This window comes from Bradysia coprophila, chromosome IV (genome assembly GCF_014529535.1).
Source record: "Bradysia coprophila strain Holo2 chromosome IV, BU_Bcop_v1, whole genome shotgun sequence".
Taxonomy (NCBI): Eukaryota; Metazoa; Arthropoda; class Insecta; order Diptera; family Sciaridae; genus Bradysia; species Bradysia coprophila.
The window spans coordinates 14,850,850-14,871,965 of NC_050738.1; the positions used below are offsets into that span (position 1 = coordinate 14,850,850).

The 21,116-nt window shown below is 36.1% G+C and overlaps 2 protein-coding genes across 2 annotated transcripts; both read right to left on the reverse strand.

The window, feature by feature from the left end:
* Nucleotides 1-2,242: 2,242 nt before the first annotated feature.
* Nucleotides 2,243-3,970, reverse strand: LOC119066062 (keratin, type I cytoskeletal 9-like). The gene is made up of 2 exons (XM_037168288.1): nucleotides 3,830-3,970; nucleotides 2,243-3,764 (listed from the first exon to the last, which is right to left on the reverse strand). The coding sequence occupies exons 1-2, from the start codon at nucleotides 3,869-3,871 to the stop codon at nucleotides 2,370-2,372; spliced, it is 1,437 nt and encodes a 478-aa protein (XP_037024183.1). The 5' UTR covers nucleotides 3,872-3,970; the 3' UTR covers nucleotides 2,243-2,369.
* A 9,166-nt stretch (nucleotides 3,971-13,136) lies between these two features.
* LOC119066056 lies at nucleotides 13,137-20,472 on the reverse strand. The gene is made up of 3 exons (XM_037168281.1): nucleotides 20,465-20,472; nucleotides 17,563-19,068; nucleotides 13,137-13,569 (listed from the first exon to the last, which is right to left on the reverse strand). The coding sequence occupies exons 1-3, from the start codon at nucleotides 20,470-20,472 to the stop codon at nucleotides 13,137-13,139; spliced, it is 1,947 nt and encodes a 648-aa protein (XP_037024176.1).
* Nucleotides 20,473-21,116: the final 644 nt, after the last annotated feature.

Genomic DNA, 21,116 nt, shown 5'->3' on the forward strand with positions numbered 1-21,116 from the left:
TTGAAACTCGTTTTACCCCCAAGAAAGTCACCGGTTGAAAACATGTGTGTAGATGTCAGTGATTAAAAATAAAATGGCACCAAAATCTAACAAACCAAGAGAAAGCGTCGAGAGATTGTATGATGCAGTAAAATCTTTGAGAGAGAAAGGTGTGGTTTATGCCAAAGCTGATAAAAGCAATAATATTGTAGTAATGGAGAGAGATGACTATGATAGAATTGCTCTGAAAACGATTAACGAAGGGCAATGTGTTGAATGTTTGAATGATCCGTTGAATGATATGGTCAATGAGGTAAAAGGTACCCTGGATAAACACAAATATGTTTTGTGTGACAACCCGTAAAGTTGACAAAACTAATTTCGAATTGCTTGGTACTCCTATTTTCGAGGAAGGCGTCATTATGGTATGTTTTCGACTAAGGTTGAAAGCGTCGAGCTGTTGTCCAAGCGTTTACAGCTTTTGGACGTTCATCCTGCTCTGTGTATTTTTAAGAGTTCTCTTTCAGCTCCTAGGTTCAATTATCTGTTGCGTACATGCAAGTCATTCTTAGTACCAGAGGTATTAGACAGAGTAGACGAATCGTTTCGCGCTACTCTTGAAGTTATTACGAACACGAAACTCGGAGATGTTTCCTGGAATCAGGCATCTCTCCCTCTTTCTTTCGGTGGTCTTGGAATTAGGAAATCCTCAGAGTTGGCCTATCCTGCATACTTGTCGTCTATCCATCAGTCTTCGAAATTGTCGGATGAGATCCTAAGCAGGTTTGGTTTGAAAGTGTTGAACGATAACGTTTTGTCGATCTTACGAAGTCTTCCTTCGGAATACTCTTTGTTAGGTGAAAAAGATAAGAGTATTCAAAAGAAATGGGACTTAATAGGTGTGCGAAAGGTTTTTGACGGGTTATTGGCTTCCAGTTCTCCAGTGGATCGTGCTAGGTTGCTTGCATCATCAACAAAAGAATCTTCAAAGTGGTTGCAAGTAGTACCTTCAAGTAATCTGGGGCTGCTTTTAGACAATAATGCGGCAAGAATAGCCGTAGCACTTAGGTTGGGCTGCAAAATATGTGAAGAACACCGTTGTGTTTGTGGGAAACTAGTCGACGAATATGGTCGTCATGGGCTGTCTTGTAAGAATAGTAAGGGATGGGTTCCGGGACACGATGATATCAACAATATATTCTCACATGCTTTTTCTTCAGCCGGTATCCCTAATGTTTTGCAACCGCCAGGAATTTCGAGAGACGATGGAAAAAGGCCAGACGGAATGACGTTAATACCATGGAGTAGAGGAAAATCACTGATATGGGACGTGACCGTTCGAGATACTTTAGCTCAGTCTTACTTATCTATTTCGACAACTAAAGCTGGAGCTGTGGCTGATCAGGCAGAGCGTAGGAAACATAATCATTACGTCAGTCTGAAAGAGAATCACTTGTTTAAGCCAATAGCATTCGAAAGTTTAGGTAGTTGTGGTCAAGAGACAAAAGCTTTTCTCGTAAGTTTAGGAAAGATGATGAAGAAGGCTTCGGGAGAGAAGAAGTCTAGATTACTTGCTTCAGAAGGTTTCCATATCAATACAGAGACGCAATGCGGCTTGTATATTAGGAACTTTTGAAAAGAGAGTTGATGATTTTTATTTGCTCTAGCTATAATTTCTTTTTGTTTTGTCTGGAAACATACTAATCATTTTGTTTTCTTTTTCATGTTTTTCGGTAATTAACTCGAGCACAAGATATTAAATTCAATGAAGAACTTTTATTCAATCAATACTCGTTACTTTTACTTAGTTTTTTTTTTTTTAGATTTATTTTAATTATTTAAATGAAATGTTTTGTAATGAAACTTAATTGTAATATTTAATTATATTTTTTTCGGAGTTTTAGTGCGGGAGAGGACGCTTTCTCCGACAATAAAAAAAATTTAAACGTTAAAAAAAAAATTATTACACTAGTTTTTAACTCAATGAAGCGCTTTTGGGCTTGTGTATTTTATAGTCTTAATTTAGAGATTGGTGTTTTAAAGTTAAAATAAGAGATTGGATCGACATCGTTTGATAACTTTATATTTTACTTTATACTACGGGTTTATATGTTATTTAAAATGCCTTATGCGTATAACGTCAATAAATGAACTAACTATAACTAACTTCATCAGTACGGAACGGACCCGCCAATAAGGTGGAGCTTACTAAAAAAAATTCTGCCACAAATGTCAGATGACAAAGGATTGAATAAAAGACAAATTTTACATTGACAAAATTGTTGCTTTTTATTTATTTTTTTTTACGTTTTTTTAAATGCGCTTACAAACTAAACGTTCCAAAGTCATGCCATATTCCCATTGAAATTTTACCATCAAAGAATAGTCAATTAACCGCTGCATGGGCATGGGCCACCTGAACCACCAGTAGCTCCACCAGTTGCTCCACCAGTTGCTCCACCGACTGCTCCACCGATTGAACCGAGTCCACCAGCGAGACCAGAAAGACCAGAGACGACAGATGTAACTTGGGTGAATACAACGGAGAATTGAGCGAATAAAGATCCAACGATGTCCAAGGAACCGAGAATCTGTCCGCAAATTTCTCCAACGATGTCACTGCTCAAGAGTCCAGTCAGACCACTAAGGGTACCGCTGACTTGACCAACAAGTCCTGAAATAACTTCAACAGCACCAGAAATGGTAGCTTGAAATTGGACAGTAACACTAGCCACGACAGTGACACCTTGTTGAATAAATCCTTGGACGGTAGAGGTAATTTGACCAAGGACCTGTGTCGCTTGTTGGATTACACCTTCGAGAGCTGCAGTAAGTTGTCCAAGGGCGTGCTGGGCGAGTTTGACTAAACCTTCAATTTGAGCTGTAAGCTGACCAACAATTTGAATGGCTTGATTAACGGCTCCTTGAATAGCAACTGTAGCGGTTTCGAGGACAGTAGTAAGCACGGTAAAGGCACCCGTAAGTCCAGCAACTGCAGAATTGAGAGCGTTGGATGCAGCGTCGGTGGCACCTGCAGCAGCATTAGATGCAGTTTGAGAGACAGTAGCAACCAAATCGACGATAACAGTAAAGGTGGCACTGATTTGAGCGGTGATTTGTCCAATTACTTGGAATGCTTGGTTAGAGACAGCATTAAAGAGAGTTTCAATCTGGCCTTGTAATTGTCCTACGATTTGAATGAAAATGTTGATGACTTCTTCACCGAAAGCAGCTGACAATAGAGAGAAAACATTATTGAGACCAGCGATGATTGCATCAAGATCGAAGGTTTCGATAGATGTAAAGGTTAGGAGAAGCTGAAGGACGACATCGAGTTGATAGTAGATTTCTCCAAGGAAGTCGAATGAACCGTTTCCGCAGCTACTACCGTTTCCTGCTCCAGTTAAACCACCCAAGCTACCGGTGAGGCTGCCAACAGCGCCAACAAGAACATCAATAACTACAGTGAGTTGTCCAGTGACGTCAAGACTGCTGAGAGTTGAACCAAGTGTTCCAACAAGAGTTGGAACAAGATTGCCAACAACACCAGTCACGGTGCCGATGAGTCCACCATCACCCCCTAGAACTCCTCCAAGGAGTCCTCCAAGAAGTCCACCTCCGCTTCCACCACCGCTTCCACCACCGCTTCCACTACCGCTTCCACCACCACATCCAACGCCTCCTAGAAATCCACCAAGAAGTCCACCAAGAAGTCCTCCGCCACCACCACCGCTACCACCACCGCCTCCATTACATCGACCGCCGCATGGGGTAGCGCTGACAGCCTGAATTCAAAATGGAAGATTTAAGTGATAAGTTGATCAAATCATCAATTTTTTCGGTGACTTACAGCGAAGAATGCAACTACGACGACAGCAATAAAGAACTTCATTGTACTATTCAATGCAGATTGCAAATCGAACTGATAATGATCCAAAATTTGTTGGTCCTTTTATATCGAGAACTTGAATGCATTTCGGCCACATATTTGTTTGCATTGACTGAAGAAAATAATTATTTTTTATTTAAATTTTTGTATTTGCCTTTGAAAATGCGTAAGCGTACCCGAAAAAATAAATGTTAGTTGTCTCGACCATCTGATCAAATAATTGCAGCCTTAGCTTTAGTTGTTGAAACAATATATATTTTTTGCACTCTACACATGCGGATCGACACTTTTTGCAATGCTCAATGTCATGAAGACGTAAATTTAAAAAATTATTTTTTGTGCAAATGAATTTTTAATGAATGTTTTCTTTGATGTTTCGGTGCTGAAGTCTAATTGATCCATGTTGGTCTATGCCTAGAGATGACGAATCATAAATATGTAAATGTAAGAATGGCGTATGGATTAACTCGCTTTCTTTCGATTTTTCCAGTGAAAATGAAACAGCAAATGATAGACGTACCACTATACCAATAAAAACATAAGCTAACGCCGACCCGTACGAAACACCTTCGGATCGAAAGTCTTTAATGTGAAACGCATCATCTCTCTCACTTCATTCTCTTTTTTTTAAATTTCTTTATTAACAAAAAATCCAATCTAAAACATAGAACCGCATAGCTCCAGTATGTTGATTAACACGTAGGGTATAATGCTCGAACAGGCACTTTAGGCACGCCGGAAAGTGCTAAAGGAGTCAAGGAATACCTCCAAATAAATTTCTAAAAATCATAAGTCAAATTTTTGATTTTTAGAAATTTATTAGGAGGTATTCTCTGACTCCTTTAGCACTTTTCGGTGTGCCTAAAGTTGACAAGTCACAATAACCAGTAACGTGTTAACAATTCAAAGGAGCTATTCTCTTCTCTGCTCAAAAGCCATGAGCTCTAAAAGCACATTACCCATTCTTTGCCTTGTTATCATGTACAAGGAAATTGCCGGAGGCAATGTCGACAGCCCCGTACGAAGTCAAATTTAATGACCTATATTTTACTATAAATGATGACATTATAGATAAATATGCTATTATATAGCTCAAACTAGCTATATATAGCTAAATATAGCTGTATATAGATTAACATAGATGTCTACATATGGGATGCTTGAAGCCTGTTCATTTTAGAGAAATAGTCTCAAATTCATCTGGCATGGTGTTTATCTGGTCCGAAAAAAAAGCCTAAAATATTGGACCCGTATTTTTTTTTAGAATTTAAAAAAATAGTTTATATCTGGGAAGCGAAGCATTTGTTCAAATGTACGATACGTTGGTTAGAAGAGAGAAGAATGATGGTGTATATCTTTTTTACTCTTCTAACCAACGCATTCATACATTTGAACAAATGCTTCGCTCCCCAGATCTAAACTATTTTTTTAAATTCTAAAAACAAATACGGATCCAATATTTTAGCCTTCCGGACCAGATAAACACCATGCCAGATGAATTTGACACTATTTCGATTTTTTTTTTAAATTTCATACGATGACATTTCCAATTTTGGGGCTAATCAATACTCTCTCTAGCAAACAAAATACTTTTATTATAAGGTGGTGAAAGAATCAAGTAGCATTTGGAATTTACATGTACATTACAGTGTCAGTCAGTCAAAATGTAAATTGGTGTTTGTATAATACAAAGAAATAAGGTGTGAATTTGACATAGAACACTGAGAGTTTGGTTGTTAGAGAGAGTATTGGTCCAATGGGGGACTGAAGTTTCAATAATTACGATAGACAACATAACATTATTATAAGCAAAAAATTATTCTACACCATCGTAAAATTATAAACATTTACATTGTTTTCTGATTTTCAAAGATCAGTCAAACATATGTCCATTATATGCCTCTCTATTCTTCTCATGCCATTTTTTCTTAATTCTCTCACGAAAAAGGTTTGCTTTTAGGTTGAATTTGGGTCGTAGTCGTAATTGAAATATAAATTAAAAGTATAAAACTTGAAAATTCGGCAATAGTGTAGAACAATTTTTTGTTTACAATAACATTCTTAATATAAATACAAAAAATGTCAAAAGATCCCATTGGTGAAAAAATTTCGTTACTGTCAGTTTGACATGGAGAAAAAAAGAATTACACTTGGTTTGGCTTGAATCAGTCGAAAATGAATTATTTTTTACATATTTCATACATCATGACATAACTACATTTTTTTGACAGCCGGTGCCATGGGTTTCAATTTCTTTGAAAAATGTACGACCGTTCTTACATGAACAATTTTTTGAGTATCTGTTTTGGACGATTGATTTTAGGCACTTTCGCATGTAGCCCTCACTTCGTTTGGGCTACAATTCGCGAAATTGCCTAAAAACGATCGTCCAAAACAGATACACAAATAACTATTATATGCTGCCTACTGGGGACGAAAGTTGAAAAATGGAAGCGCAAGGGCCGAAAGTGACACAAAAATGTAAGTCAAAGGGGTAGATGTGTTTGAACAATGGAAAAGATGCGTGGCTTTCGTAAACGGAGATGAAATGGGTGGAAGGTTCTTGGAATTTTTAAATTTTACGATATGGAGTTGGTTCATAAAAAAACACATTTGACATTTTTTTAAGAGTTTTAAACGTTTTAAAAGTCATCGATGTTACCATACCATGGCAAATTCAAATTTCCACCAAAATATCATTGACTGGATCCAATTAATTCAATGTATATACACAATACATCATATTTTTAATATTTCTGAATTGTTGACAGCTATTTTACACGAGTTTTGTCGTCTAGTGACTGGAATTTCATTAGGCTCCCTTCACTTCAGCCATGTGGGATTTCTAGAAATTAATACACTGTAAGTAGAGAATTATAACATCTGTACTTATTTCGAAACTTACTTATAAGTTACGAGTTACGATTTACAAGTTGAATTATACATCATTTTCGCAAATAATCTGATAATAACTACTACGTTGTTTTGAAGGCTTTTATTTTTGTTTCACTATATTTCCTTATTTTCTTAGGAACGGGTTGGCTCACTGGTACCGTACTTGCCTTCCATCAAGAAAACCAGTGAGAGCAGATTCTGTATAGGATTTCCTCAATATCTAGCATGAAAGTAACATTCCTAAGCATCCCCTAGCTTTATAATATGGGTAGTTGAGGTGTTTGGTGCCCTCAACGAACCGTACACAGAAGAATGACATGAATGCCCATTCACAATTAATTCTATGTACTATTATCTGAAGTCTTACTAAAGTCGCAGATGTAATCAGCACCAGACGAAAAATCTTAAAGGCTTGCTAAACTATGTGTGGTTCGAATTTCATGGCTAAATACCCTTAATTTGGAGGCTACAAATTATTGCTATATATTTCGAGTTTTGTTGTTAACCTAGGGAAGAAAAGCGGGAAATTACATTTCGAATGTGTTGATTGTGACCAGAGCGTAGCGAGGGAACTTAAAAAAAACAATCAAACACGTGGAAATATTGGTAACTAAATTGAGGTAAGTGTATTTTCTCACTACGCACTCACTACAGATAGTGTGAGAAATCAACTTAAAGAAAATGTTTTTCAGGAAAATTCGGGATTTGGTTTTGTTAAGTTGCCTTTTTAATATAAACTTCATAGCCGTTGACGCAATTTGTGTGTCACCACCTTCGTGATCCACTCAGAGTTGTCTTAACCTGTTGTTTCAGAACCTTGATTTCCTCCTCTCCAGACCATATTCGTATATCGGATCCACAGGCGAGTTATACGCCTACACTTGCCGGAAAACAGTTACCGAAGCAAGTTTCTCAAAAGTGCACAAGTGAGTTTGTGAGCATGCAAAAGTTAACCATCTCGTAGGGATTCACAAAAAATTAACAACAATATTAATCATCGCGCCCTGTCAATAGAACAAACTGACAAATTAAAATGAAAAATCATATATTTAAATGTGTGTGTGATAGCCTCGTGTACAAATAGTAAAAAGGGACTCTGAATGTCAAAAGTAAAGGGACTCATAACGTCAAAAGCAAAGCAAGGTTGACGTTTTCGTGTTAGTGGTGTGTCGTGTGTGTGATACAATTTTTCAATGTCATAATTCCTCTAGGTAGTTTACCTCTATGTTTTCGCTGTTGCAAATTTCTACGTTGCATAGTAACACATTTTTTAATTATTTTTTTCTTTCTCGTAATGAAATTTTATAAAGACTTTGCACAAAATGCGCATGAAGAAAACACACCTGAGTGAAGAACGCAATAACTCGTTTTATTTACATTTTCATATTATTATTTTTTAGCTTATCGTACTGTTCAAACACCAAGTACATTTTGTTGAATTCAACCTTCAACGACTAAATATTTTTATTACGACACCTGCTTCACTTGTGATATAGAATTTTATATCGAACCTTTACTTCTGCTTAATAACCGCCAAAGAATTTAACAATTTTCCATTATCATAATCTCTATTTCTTCAATGGTAACAGCCATCAGATTCATGTTCACAAGTGAAAAGAAAGTGATGAATGAATTATTAATACAGCCTCGGAAAAGATTTCCTTTTGATATCGAATATTACGCAATTTTCTCATTTTATTTAATATTCCCATTTCATGTGATATTTTATCCTTTTTATAAAGTTAAATAAAATCATTGTAGACATGAGGTCGTATACGACAATATGGTAAAAAATATACATGAAAAATAGTAACATCAGATTATAATATGGTTAGATCATCCGGGTAATGTCGAGTAAGATAACTAGGAAAATTGGAAAAGTGACTTGAGGTTTTATGAAATTTTGCCATATATGTAGCTGAAGTCAAGCAACAGGGTCGGACTGACCCGAAAAAGCCCTTTAAAACTTAAATAGTTATTAACGTCACAAAGACCGTTCACTATCGCGTCACGTATCAAGTTTTCATGCTTGTATTGAAAACCGAAAGTAAAAGTCAATTTACTTTCTAGTCTAGGGGCCACTGAAAAAGCTGTGTCCAAAGAGGGGTCCGGAGCATGTTAAAGTGTTTTTCGGTAGAGGTCTGCACCCTGATGAAGAAAAATTAAGGTACCAGGCTGGGTTCCTGGGCAATAACTTTTGGCGGCGGCTCAAAGTCCAAAAACCGTGTTTTTTCACACTTTTCGTTGAATATCAAGAGAACCTGAAAAGATAAAAAGTTGGTTTCTTCGGGAGAAACATAGAGTTTTGAATGCTGAACAACATTGCCGAATACAAAAAGTTTGTGGAAAATACAGGGTGGGCCGAAAAAAAATTTAAAGTTGAAATACCTGTGTAGCGACGAAAATCAGTCACTTTAGGTTATTTTGTTCGTCTTTTAAGCTTTTTTTGCATATATTTTAACTGGGTAACGTAGACCTTGATTATCTGAACACTAACGAAGAATTGCTTTTGGAAGGTACAGGGTGGTCCAAAAAAAATTTACTGTGTAGGAAAATCGTATTTTCATACAAAATCCTTTGATTTTAAGCTCGTTTCTTTATTTTACCACCTTTCTCTCTAGAAAATTTAATTATTACACGGTTTTTGGACTTTGAGCCGCCGCCAAAAGTTATTGCCCAGGAACCCAGCTTGGCACCTTAACTTTTCTTCATCAGGGTGCTAACCTCTACCGAAAAACACATTAACATGCTCCGGACCCCTCTTTGGACACAGCTTTTTCAGTGGCCCCTGCATTATTCAGTTCCCATAGCAAGCATGAAATAGTTATTTTAATTCCCGTAATGCAGATATAGTTTGAATTTTGAGTCGTATAACACCCATCCCAAGATCTCGACTGTCTCTTCTCACTATAATCATTAAATTCGGCATATTTACGGTGTAAAATGTTCAGAATTTTCCGATGCCAGACAAATTGAAAAGCTCAACATGGTCACTTTTTGTCGTCATAAGGCTAAATAAGCTTTACTCGACGCCCACAGATCCTAATGAATGAAATACACTTTGCCAGACGACATGTTTTCAGAATTGAGAGCTGCCAGCCAAAAATTAAGCTCTAAAAATATCTTCTTTTTATCATGATAAACCCACGACTTCAGGCAAGTGCTATTCGACGCCCATAGACCCAAACGACATTTTCCACCTATGCCAGACGAAATTCCTTAAGAAATGTGAGCCGCCAGACAAATTCAAAAGTTCAACAAGTCCGATTTTTGTCGTCATAACCCCACGACTTAAATTAGGTCCTATTCGACGCCCACAGACCCAAACGAAGTTGTCCACCCATGCCAGACAAAAAAAATCAGAATTGACCCATGCTACACAAATTTAGAACTAGAAAATTCGATTTTCTTGTCGTCATAACCCCAAGACTTGAAATAAGTCACATTCGACACCTAAAGATACCAGTTAACTATTTAACCCCTGCCAGACAAAATTTACTGAGGTATGTGAGCCGCCAGACGAAAGAATCACTCAAAATTATACATATGTGAATTTAAACAAAATATAACCAACAGCTATAATTTCATCTTTTTAAAGTTATTAATTTCGTCTTTTTTTTGAATGCGTAAAATAGTGTTAAATAAATTGTGTAGTCCATCTGGTTTGGTTCATTGGGATCTGTGGGCGTCTAATGGCACCCGTTTCGAGTCATGGGGTTATGAGGGACTTAAAATTTCGCGGGGCACAGATCTACAATTCAGTTCAAAAAAGGTGTACTCAGACATTAGAACTTATCATTTAAAATTTGAACTAAAATTTCACGACTTTGGCAACTTTAGACCAGGGTTTCTGTTGTTTGAGTCGCAGTATCGATGTGATACCAGCATAGTTCGATAAAAGAATCCTAAAAATATGTAAGGAATTCTAACAGATTTCATCAGAAATTTCCGGAAAAATCGAAAGAATTAGATTCACATGCAATTTCACTGCGAGAGCAGCCCTACAAAATGGATCAATTTTTTTTGAAGTTTTCGGAAAGTTTTTAGCGAAATTGTTCAAGGACTACACAGTTTGCCAAGGGACTATACTTTACATGTAAACATAAAAATACTTTAATTAAAAATGATTATTTAAGAAAAAATAAAAAACGAACAGCACTTCAGAAAATGAATTCCTCCATTTTCAAAATTGGCCGACAAGCCTTGTTATAAATGTTTCTCAACTTTAATACGTCATTTTACTTAAAAAATGTTGAAATTTTCGAAAATGTTCAAATTAAATACTTTTATGCGTCAGAAATACCCGATTCCCGAAACTTTCAGGGTGCCCCTCGTACTCTAATGTGAATGTGAGCATAAACCAGACCTGTGTGTACCTGAAAATGAAGTTATGAAGCTAAATTGAAGTTTCAGAACGTTCTGAAGATTTTAGTGAAACTAAGCAGAACTAAATTATTAATGAGATATTAAGATTTAAGACCGTTGTAGTAGTTCTTCTTCTAAATATGTTTTGGGCATCATAATTTCATTACATTGAAATAAATGAACAAATCATTACAAATACAAAAACTATCGAGAAGTTCAGACAGTCAAGGGATCTGACTCACTCAACAGGTTTAACCTAGTATTATGACGACTTAAAATAATAGTTGTTTATGTAACGTGTTGCATACATCGATATAATATAGGGTAGATAAGTAATGTCAAAGCAATTTTATGCGGAAAGATCACATGGATGTATGTGTAACGTTACTTACGTTTTGAAAAAGCGCGCAAAATAGTCCATGTACTTGTGTAATTCCGTGCGTCTAAAGTTCTTTAAGATTTTCCTTTGTTCCATGTTGTTTGCCACGAAAAGTTGTGGAACAAAATTTTTTTCCGGAAAATAGAAAATCGTTTTTCCGGCCGGAAAAGCCATTCATATGAAAACCTTCAAAGTCGAATATCTCCGAAAATACAATGTTTTTTTGAAAATATTCTTCTGTTCTGGAAAGTATGGCTCATTACCGATATTTCATGGAAGAACTTTTTTTTAGAGTAGTTGGAATGGAGTCATTATTTGAGTTCACCTAAAAAGTGTCCCGGAAAATTCATCAACTTTGAAGCCATTTTCCCTGGCCATTTCGAATTTATTTTTCATAAAAGTGGTGTCATTCGAAAGCTACATTCAAGTACTTCTGATTTCAGTCGGCCGGGCATGATCCATGTTCGGGAGCCTGAGATATAACCTGGGAAAGTCATGTATGTCCATATAAGGATTTTTCAAGTTTTTTCTAGATCAATAAAAGATAGGTAGCTATAATTTGGGATACTAATTCCAGTGTTTCTTATACATACAACTGATGGTTTTCCCTATGAAAATATTTATTTACTTTACGAAAAGTGGACCATGAAGACGTGACTTATTTTTAGGAACTGGCCTCTGGTGACTTCAAACTTGTTAAAAGTTCAAATGTTAGCCGAAAAAATTGCCAAAAACGTGAGAAATGTCTAGTGTCTAGAACAAAGAAGAGCTAGAAACGTAAGGATTCGACAAAATTTTGGATGGGTTACTTCATAAACAGTCACAAAAATTATTTCATCCTGGAACGGGACCAATAAAATAGTTATGTCACACGAAAATGCTTTCGTAAAGTAAATAAATATTTTCCATCAATACCATCCCATATATGGAACTTTTTCATATGAATGGCTTTTCCGGCCGGAAAAACGATTTTCCATTGTCCGGAAAAAATTTTTGTTCCACAACTTTTCGTGGCAAACAACATGGAACAAAGAAAACTCTTAAAGAACTTACGGCGCACGGAGCCCTTTTTTACGACACAAGGACCTGGACTAAAATAATGTCATACAATTATTTGAAAATAATTCAAACTCTGCATTTCTCAATTTCCTTTTTCTCTTCGTTTTGTGTTGTGATTCGTATTTTTTGCACTTGTATGTGTACTATATTTCCGAAATTTCGTTCGTCTTGTCTCATTATCTACAGTATATTATATCGATGGGTACGAACAACGTTTTCTGAAACTACAAATTTGTTTAAGGTAAAATTCGTAAATTTTTCAATTACTTTAATCATAGAAGCCCGTGTTTTCAAGTAATCATTCACAGTCATAGTTGTAGGAAAAGGATGTTTCTTCAAGGATTTCTTTATTACTGACGAATAAATATTTTACATAAATATTCCAGACACAAAGTTGCTTACTACGATCCATAAAACTTATTTCAATGATCAGTTGCTTTGACCATTCCAACACTCCTCCTCAAAGCATATTGTTCATTCTCCTCCTCAAAATTATAATTTAGAAGCTCTTCCTCGATGAGTTATAGTTTTGCGTTCCGGAAATATTAATTTAAATTTTGAAGATAAATTTTAAAACGAATAATCATAATCATCATCTGATTCCACAGATGCAATGAGATTAACTGTCACGGATACAGATTCCCCTTCGAATGGAAAATCATCGACTTTCTTTTTTCGTTCATACTCGTCCATTAGTTTTGATTGGACCAGATCGAAGGTTAGATCGTTTTCGTCTCTGCAATCCAATGCTGTGATGAGACCATCGTAATCTTCTCCAACACTCGTCATAACGATCGATACAAATTGTTGATCGTCTATAACGTGGTCGATTTCGCACAAATCGTCGTAGTATTCCGTTAATTTCGATAGATGTTCCTCCATGTTGCCATTCTTGGGAAGGATTTCGTGGTACAATTTTCGTAATAGACGTATTTTGGTGGAGAACGTGGCTTTCTTATGATGGTTACATAACGCATCCCAGGCGCCTTTCGCTGAATCAGTTCTTTTGATGAATGGTAGTTGATTGTTTTCGATTAGAATGCTAATGAAGTATGATGCGCGCTCCTCCATTTCGTTCCATTTTCGGACAGTCACGTTTGCTGGTCTAACGGCATGTTCAACCACATCCCAACATTTTTCGGTTTTAAGAAATAACTTCATTCGGTAGGACCAGGTGGTGTAGTTTTTTCCGTTTAATTTTTCGAACGCTGATTTCGTTCCTTTTTGCTCCGTCATATTGATTTCAAAAATTCAGATATATCGGTAGTACACGTTGCTATGCTCCGCTAGGTTCAATCCTGTGCGTACGACTATGCTCGGCTATGCTTTTAGCTATGCTCACAGCTAGGTCTATTGCTATGTTGATACTACGCGGCAGCTAGGCTTGATGATACACCAGATTGTTTACTGAATTTGTAACAAAGGTGAATATTCCTTGAATGTTCCTATATGCCCATAACCTGTAGGAAAAGGGATGTTTCTTCAAGGATTTCTTTATTACTGACGAATAAATATTTTACATAAATATTCCAGACACAAAGTTGCTTACTACGATCCATAAAACTTATTTCAATGATCAGTTGCTTTGACCATTCCAACAAATAGAAAAATTTAGCATCGCGTACTTGTGTATTAGTTCGAACAATTTTGGTGAAAATTTGTTTTTTTTAAGTAATTTATTTAGAATCTGTGTAATGAATTCTGTTGAAATAAATTGAGATTGGCTCGTTCGGTTCGTGTTTTTTATGTAGGTGGAAGCACGGGGTTTCGAGGGGTATTGAAATTAATTTTTGCTATGTTGCTCACATTGCAATGTCAAATATGTCTAAGGTCGTTTAATTTGTGCTAGGTGAAGTCCTTTTTCACTAAGCAATCAGTGTAACCTTCGTAAATAAAAAATCTTGAATTTGTCAACAATGTGTGGCATCATGTAAAAAACAAAAATCAAAACCCCCTCAAAACCGGTGGCGATCGAGGGGTAACTCACTTCTAGATTAAATGGATTAAATGGATTAAATGGATTAAATGGATTAAATGGTATTAAATGGATTAAGTGGATTTAATGGATTAAATGGAATAAAAATTGGATTAAATGGATTAAATAGGAAAAAAGTTCATTTTACCAAATACTGTAAAAGTCTTAAAAATTGTTGATTTTGATCGAACCACGTACTATAACTCATACTACAATGTTAAAAAGCGAAAAAATCCACTTTTAGGAGTTTTTGGTGTAAAGTGGATTAAATGGATTAAATGGATTAAATAAATGTAATACCATTTTTCACAAAAAAAAATTTCCTATACCTCACGAGTACTTAAACGAGCTGGGGATCGTGCAAATCTATTTTTCGCAATTACTTTACAAATTTTTCAGGTCGGTAGCCTAATTATTTCGGTAAAACTAAATTTTTTTTTTTGGATTAAATGGATTAAATGGATTTAATGGATTTAATGGATTAAATGGATTTAATGGATTAAATGGATTAAATGGAAGTGCGTCACCCCTCGGTGGCGATCCACTTGTCAACGGACAATACATAAACAAATTCCATCCCCTATTCTTAAAACGATGCTAACGGTTCATAAGATGATATTTACTTGGCTGCAATATTAGTGATGAAATGTAGTTACTTTTCGTCACTTGTGATGAAAAGTAAAGTCTACAGTAAATCAGAGAAAGAAATACCACGCATACGTCACCCAAATCAGGCATGAGAAAGTTCATTTTTCGCAGCGCCGTTGCAGAAATAATAAATGAATGAATGCACATTTCGTACGATTTTACGTACAACGTTACATCGCAATGCAATAAAATATTGAAAAGCCCACTCGGGATGTTGCACACACGACCAGGCAAAAAACCTTATCTATATCATCATCATCATATCACCACCATCACTATTAAAATTACTATGAAACAAAGGCCACTACGTTTACACATCGAACCGGAGTATGATGGCCGATGAAAAAATTTCTCCGTTGCCAGTATCAGTATTGGATAGAGATCTAGAGCGTGACTATGTTTTAGGAATTAATTTTGAACGTTTTTACCGGTTGTGGATCACACTTCTCGTATTTTATATTTTTCATTCTCAGAATAAAAGTTCTAATTATAATTTGCTGACACACTTTTCAACCTTAGACAACAACCACACACTCAGCGTTTGGTGCAGCGTATACGAATTGAAATTTTTTCTTATATTTGTATACCGAACGTTTTTCCAAAGACTGCCGAAAGATACTTTTACCAAAATTGTATATTTGTTAGATAAACGGCAAAATTTAATATTCATTATCTCACACAAAACTTTTTACATAAACGTTAAAAGACTTTTTAAAGCTTTCATTGTCGTTTTGCAAAAGTTCTCGCTTCATTTCTCTATCTTTGCAATTAAATATTATTTTTATGTTTCTGATGAAATTTTAATTTAAGTTGAAGGGCTGACTGAGTGTTTTTCTATTTCGTATTAAGATAAACAATAATTTCCAAAATGTTTGCACAAACCATATTTACACATAAATGGTAAATTTTAGTAGTGATACTGTACATTGCGTATACTGCTATACTGTCGGCAACTCCAACAATCTTAAAAATTACATCTCATTCAAATGAGACATTTTAATATTTAAGTGCTTGTCACATCTATATCATTCGAAAAGTTTGTTTTTAACCATATTGAAAAATATTGCAAGAAAGAAAAAAGTTCCTTCTCTTGAACAACAGTATCACTTAAATTTACAACGCCACTAATAAGAACTGAAACGAAGCGAAAACCGCAAATATAATGGGGAATACAAGAGCAATACGCTAGTGCTAATACTTGAACCTTTAATGAAAACTGTGCTATCATTATTCTATTTTTAATTTTATTAAATAGAGGGATTATGCAGGTTTTACCATTATAAAATTAAATGATAAGTTATGATGTAGTAGGTATGGGTGTATAATTGGGGGTGTTTCTGCGCTTTAGGATAAATGCGACAAGCGACGTTTAGGGTTTTCAGATGTTCTTGTTGGAGCAACGTTTAAGATGAATCTACACCTGGCTAAATTGTTGCCTAAATTGTTGGGGCAAAATTATTATTATTTTGATGATAATTTTGAACTCGAATTATTTTTGGAAAAAGAACGACCATCGTTTGGTGTTACAATGTGTTAGCTTTGTTGGTTTTGATTATTGGTTTTATGCGGCAAATTGTAAATTTAAAACTCATTTACTTCTTCTCATCAGCTATATTTCGGGTCTCGGTTTGACCCATCATCAGGCTATCAGTTACAAAAAAATACATAAAATTGGTCAATGTCTTCGTACAAAACTTTGTTTACATTCATCTGTTACCTCTCCTCTTCACTTAAAATATTTCTACTAATTAAAATTGTTCAGTCTCCATTATTATCATAAAATGCCTATGGCTTACTCTTAATAAAAAATTGGAAAAATAAAAATAAACTATGCCTCTGGCTCAAAAAATAAATTAATTAAAAAATTGAAAAAACAATAACACGGACATTTTACGCAAACTAAAAGCACACATTCATCTCTGTCAAAGTGTTTTTCTTCTTCTCCTTTGAATCTAAAATTTTGGTCTTTGGTTTCATGATCGTATGGTTTGGGTGGTGGTGGGTTTGTGTCTTCGATGATTTTGGTTTTTTAGCAAATTGATATACGAGCTATGCAGGCCGGCTTTGTCCACTTGTGTGTTTACTGTGTTGTTGGTCTTGTGGATGTGCATTTTTTCGGCTATAACTCTTTGCCAGTAGTTGGGAATTTGTTCCAAAATCGTTATGTTGTTAAAATCGATTTGATGTTCGTTCTCCACTGCATGAATTGTTAACCCTGTCGTTTCGTTTCTTTTCTTCAGGTGTATATCGCTTTTATGCTTCGCCATTCGTTTCTTTAGTTTCTGTTTTGTCATTCCAACATATGTTGCGTTACAGTCACTGCATCTGATCTGGTATATTACTTTTGACTTGAGCTCTTGTGGAATGGTGTACTTCATTCTCGTGTATAGATCTCCGATCTTATTTGTTGTCTTGCAGCTCAAAGTCAGGTCGTATTGACTTAAAACTTTCTTTAGTCTCTCAGATAGTCCGGGGACGTAGGGTGATGCAATGAACCGTTGTTTTGGTTTTTCTATGTTGGGCTTTCCATTGTAGAAACGTTCGACTCTGTTCTTGATTATTTTTGACACAAACGGCTTGGGATATCCATTTTCAGCTAGCAGTTCATTCACTTTCAACAGACTCTTTGGGCGATCGACTGGGTTCGTAAATGCGATCGCTCTATCGGTTATTGCGGTTGCAACATTTCTCTTGTGGGTCATCGGGTTGTGTCCATCGAAATGCAAATATCTTCCTGATGCGATTTCTTTCTGGTACCATTTTGTTGTTATTTCACCGCTTGTCGATCTCATTAGTGTCATGTCGAGAAAATTAATTTGTTTTCCAGCTTCTTCCTCGATGGTGAACTTTAGTCGTTTGTGGTGTTTGTTGAATTCGTTGCGTATCGTTTCGCTCTCATTCTCTGGTATTGCTACGATGATGTCATCTACGTACCTTTTGTAGAAAGGTGTGTCGAATGGCAAGTTTCTTAACGCTTTCTTTTCCAGGTCTTCCATTACCATGTCGGCTAGGAAACCGGATATTGCATTTCCCATCGCTAGGCCACATTGCTGCAGGTAGAAATCGTCTTTGTACCGAAAGTACGATTCTGATGTTATCAATCTCACCACTTCGATGAACTGTTTTTGGGTCAGGAAAGTGTGTGGTTTGATTTGGCTCCATCTGTTTTTTATTGCTGTTACACATAGCGATGTAGGGATGTTTGTGAATAGCGACGTTGCATCTAGTGATATCAGCTTGTATCCACTCGGAATTTTCACATTTTTGATGTCGTTTGCAAACTGCCAGCTATCCTTCACGTGGTAAGGCGATTCGATCGTCATGTCACCAAACACTTTGGCTAACATTTGGCTGATTTTGTACGTAGGAGATTGGATTGTACACACTACTGGTCTTAATGGCATAGTTTCTCCGGGTTTCTTTTTGTGAAGTTTACCCAGTCCATATACCGCTGGAGCTACACTGTTATGCGTTTTCATGTACCTCTCCTTTTCATCGTCGATCTTGTTGTTAAGGCGCCATGATGTTACCAGATCGTTGACTTGAGTTTCAATTCTTATAGTCGGGTCTCTTCTCGTCTTTGTATACGTATCGCTGTCACTAACTAATTTCTCCATTCCTGCGTCATACTCGGATCGGTTTGTGATAATTGTCTTCTTACCTTTGTCGGCATTTATGACCACAATTTGTTTATTGTCAGCTAGATATTTTTTCGTTCGGTTTACTAGCAACAGCAAACATTTATCGGCGTTCTTAGATCGCTTGTATTCTTGTGTGAAATTAGTTGTTACGTTGATGACTTTGGCACGGATCTCGTCAGCTAACTCATTTTTGTAACTGATAGCCTGATGATGGGTCAAACCGAGACCCGAAATATAGCTGATGAGAAGAAGTAAATGAGTTTTAAATTTACAATTTGCCGCATAAAACCAATAATCAAAACCAACAAATTTACGAACCGACGGCAACGAAACAAAAACAACAACAATGTGTTAGCTTTCAGTAAAAATTTAAATGTTTGTGGCAGATACAATCCGCTCGAGTTATCCTCCTTAAGAGCAATCTACCACGACAGAGTAAAGTTAACCAGGCAGGAGCGCTGATTTGACTAGGGACCTGAATAATCTAGTAGCCTTATATTGTTTGCGAATAAAATTTTTCAATTTATGTCAGTGTTTATTTGAGTTCATTTTCATCCAGTGTGTCAGGTCCCTTATTTGACGTTTCGAAAATGAACCGCTCCTGCCTGGTTTATTTTTCTCTGCCATGAATCTACACATGACTAAATTGTTGCCGACATTTGGAATGTAGCACATTTTAACACTTAACGATAACACTAGGCAACAGAGGTCATGTACACGGATGGTGACATAGTGCGTTCGATAGGTCTTGGTGCTCTAAATGCGTAACACCCCTCCATTCGTCCCAGTGACGTTTGTGTGAAGAGGTAACCAACTCAAATATATGACAATGAAAGTGCACCAATCCGGTCGGCCGTTGGTGTGGTGCAAATTTTTTTGACTGTGTGGGTGAAATTTTTGTTGGTTTGAACTACAGATAGGTGATCGACACCAATGGAATTGTTATTTGAACTCAGGAGGTCCGAATACCTTACCACACCAACGGCCGACCAGATCAGTACACTTTCATTGTAATATATTTGATTTGATAGAAACGCATGGTAATGCTCAGAAACAATTCTTTGTCAATTATGATGTTCCAGAGAATTGTTTAGTGTCCGATAATGAAACGAAATCGACATTCCTCCGAAGGATCTGAACCAAATTTTTTTAACGTGAGTAGGGCTAGTGTACATGACCTCTGTTGCCTAGTGTAATCGTACTTTTTCCAAAAAGGATGCGAGCCCATAATTACCATCAAAATAGTAATTTAGCCATGCATGGATTCCTCTTAAGACCCAATAAACGAACGTGAAATTCCCAATTCCTTAGCTCGGCGATTTGAATTCTTAATATTATGATTAGCATACGGTGCTACAAAGCTCACTTGACAAAAGCTTAACTACCGAATTTTGATCTAATACAAGCATATTATGAAATGTTTACCGAAAATTCAAGTAAATCTCCAACCTCGCTAAACTATCAATTGAAAGAACTTTTCGTTTATTCGGAAAGTGTATGTACTGTACAATATTTCCATTTAATATTCAAAAAGCGTCCACTCTTAATAGACCTGAAAATAAACGTTTTTCCTTGCAAATTGTCCTAATAATTTACATGCAATAATACTGTTTGTGACATTTATCTCTACTTACGTATTCATTACAACCAATTTCAAATGGTTAAAATTTATTTTTGTATTAATAATATAATGCTCCTCGATACAATGATACCACACGTATGGGATGCTTAATTTGCAATAGTTGATTCCGTGCCGTAGGAAGAGATAAAAACAGCAGCACACATAAATGTTTAGTTAACGAGTCGGTTTTTAGAGTAGTTTCGAATTTAATTTAAATATCGTAAACGATGTGAATCCGTTTACATTTATATTCTATGAGTGTTATTTGGGCACCAAATACAATCGAAATTTTAGTTTCTATTCCAGACAAGTAGATACAAACAGATTGCTGTGTCAGATTCCCTTCAAGAATACATTTATCAGAAGCGCAGTCTTAGGTGGCTTTTGTGTTGAACTTTGAACTATAAGCTGAACAGAAATTCGAATATCGACAAAAATCCACCAAAACTATTTTCCGCATATACCTCAAGAGCTCGCAATATTGAAAATAAAGTCTTATCCGAGGGTTAGAAGTGGGGCGTACCTAGCAAGTTATTTCGTTAGTCACTGGACCGCCACAAACGTTTTCGACTGTAAGCCGGCGGAATTTCAACGTCAAGCACAGTACCAGTTAGTTGACTTGGATCATAACAGTGTTCCTAGCACTACTCGTATGTCAGACGTCA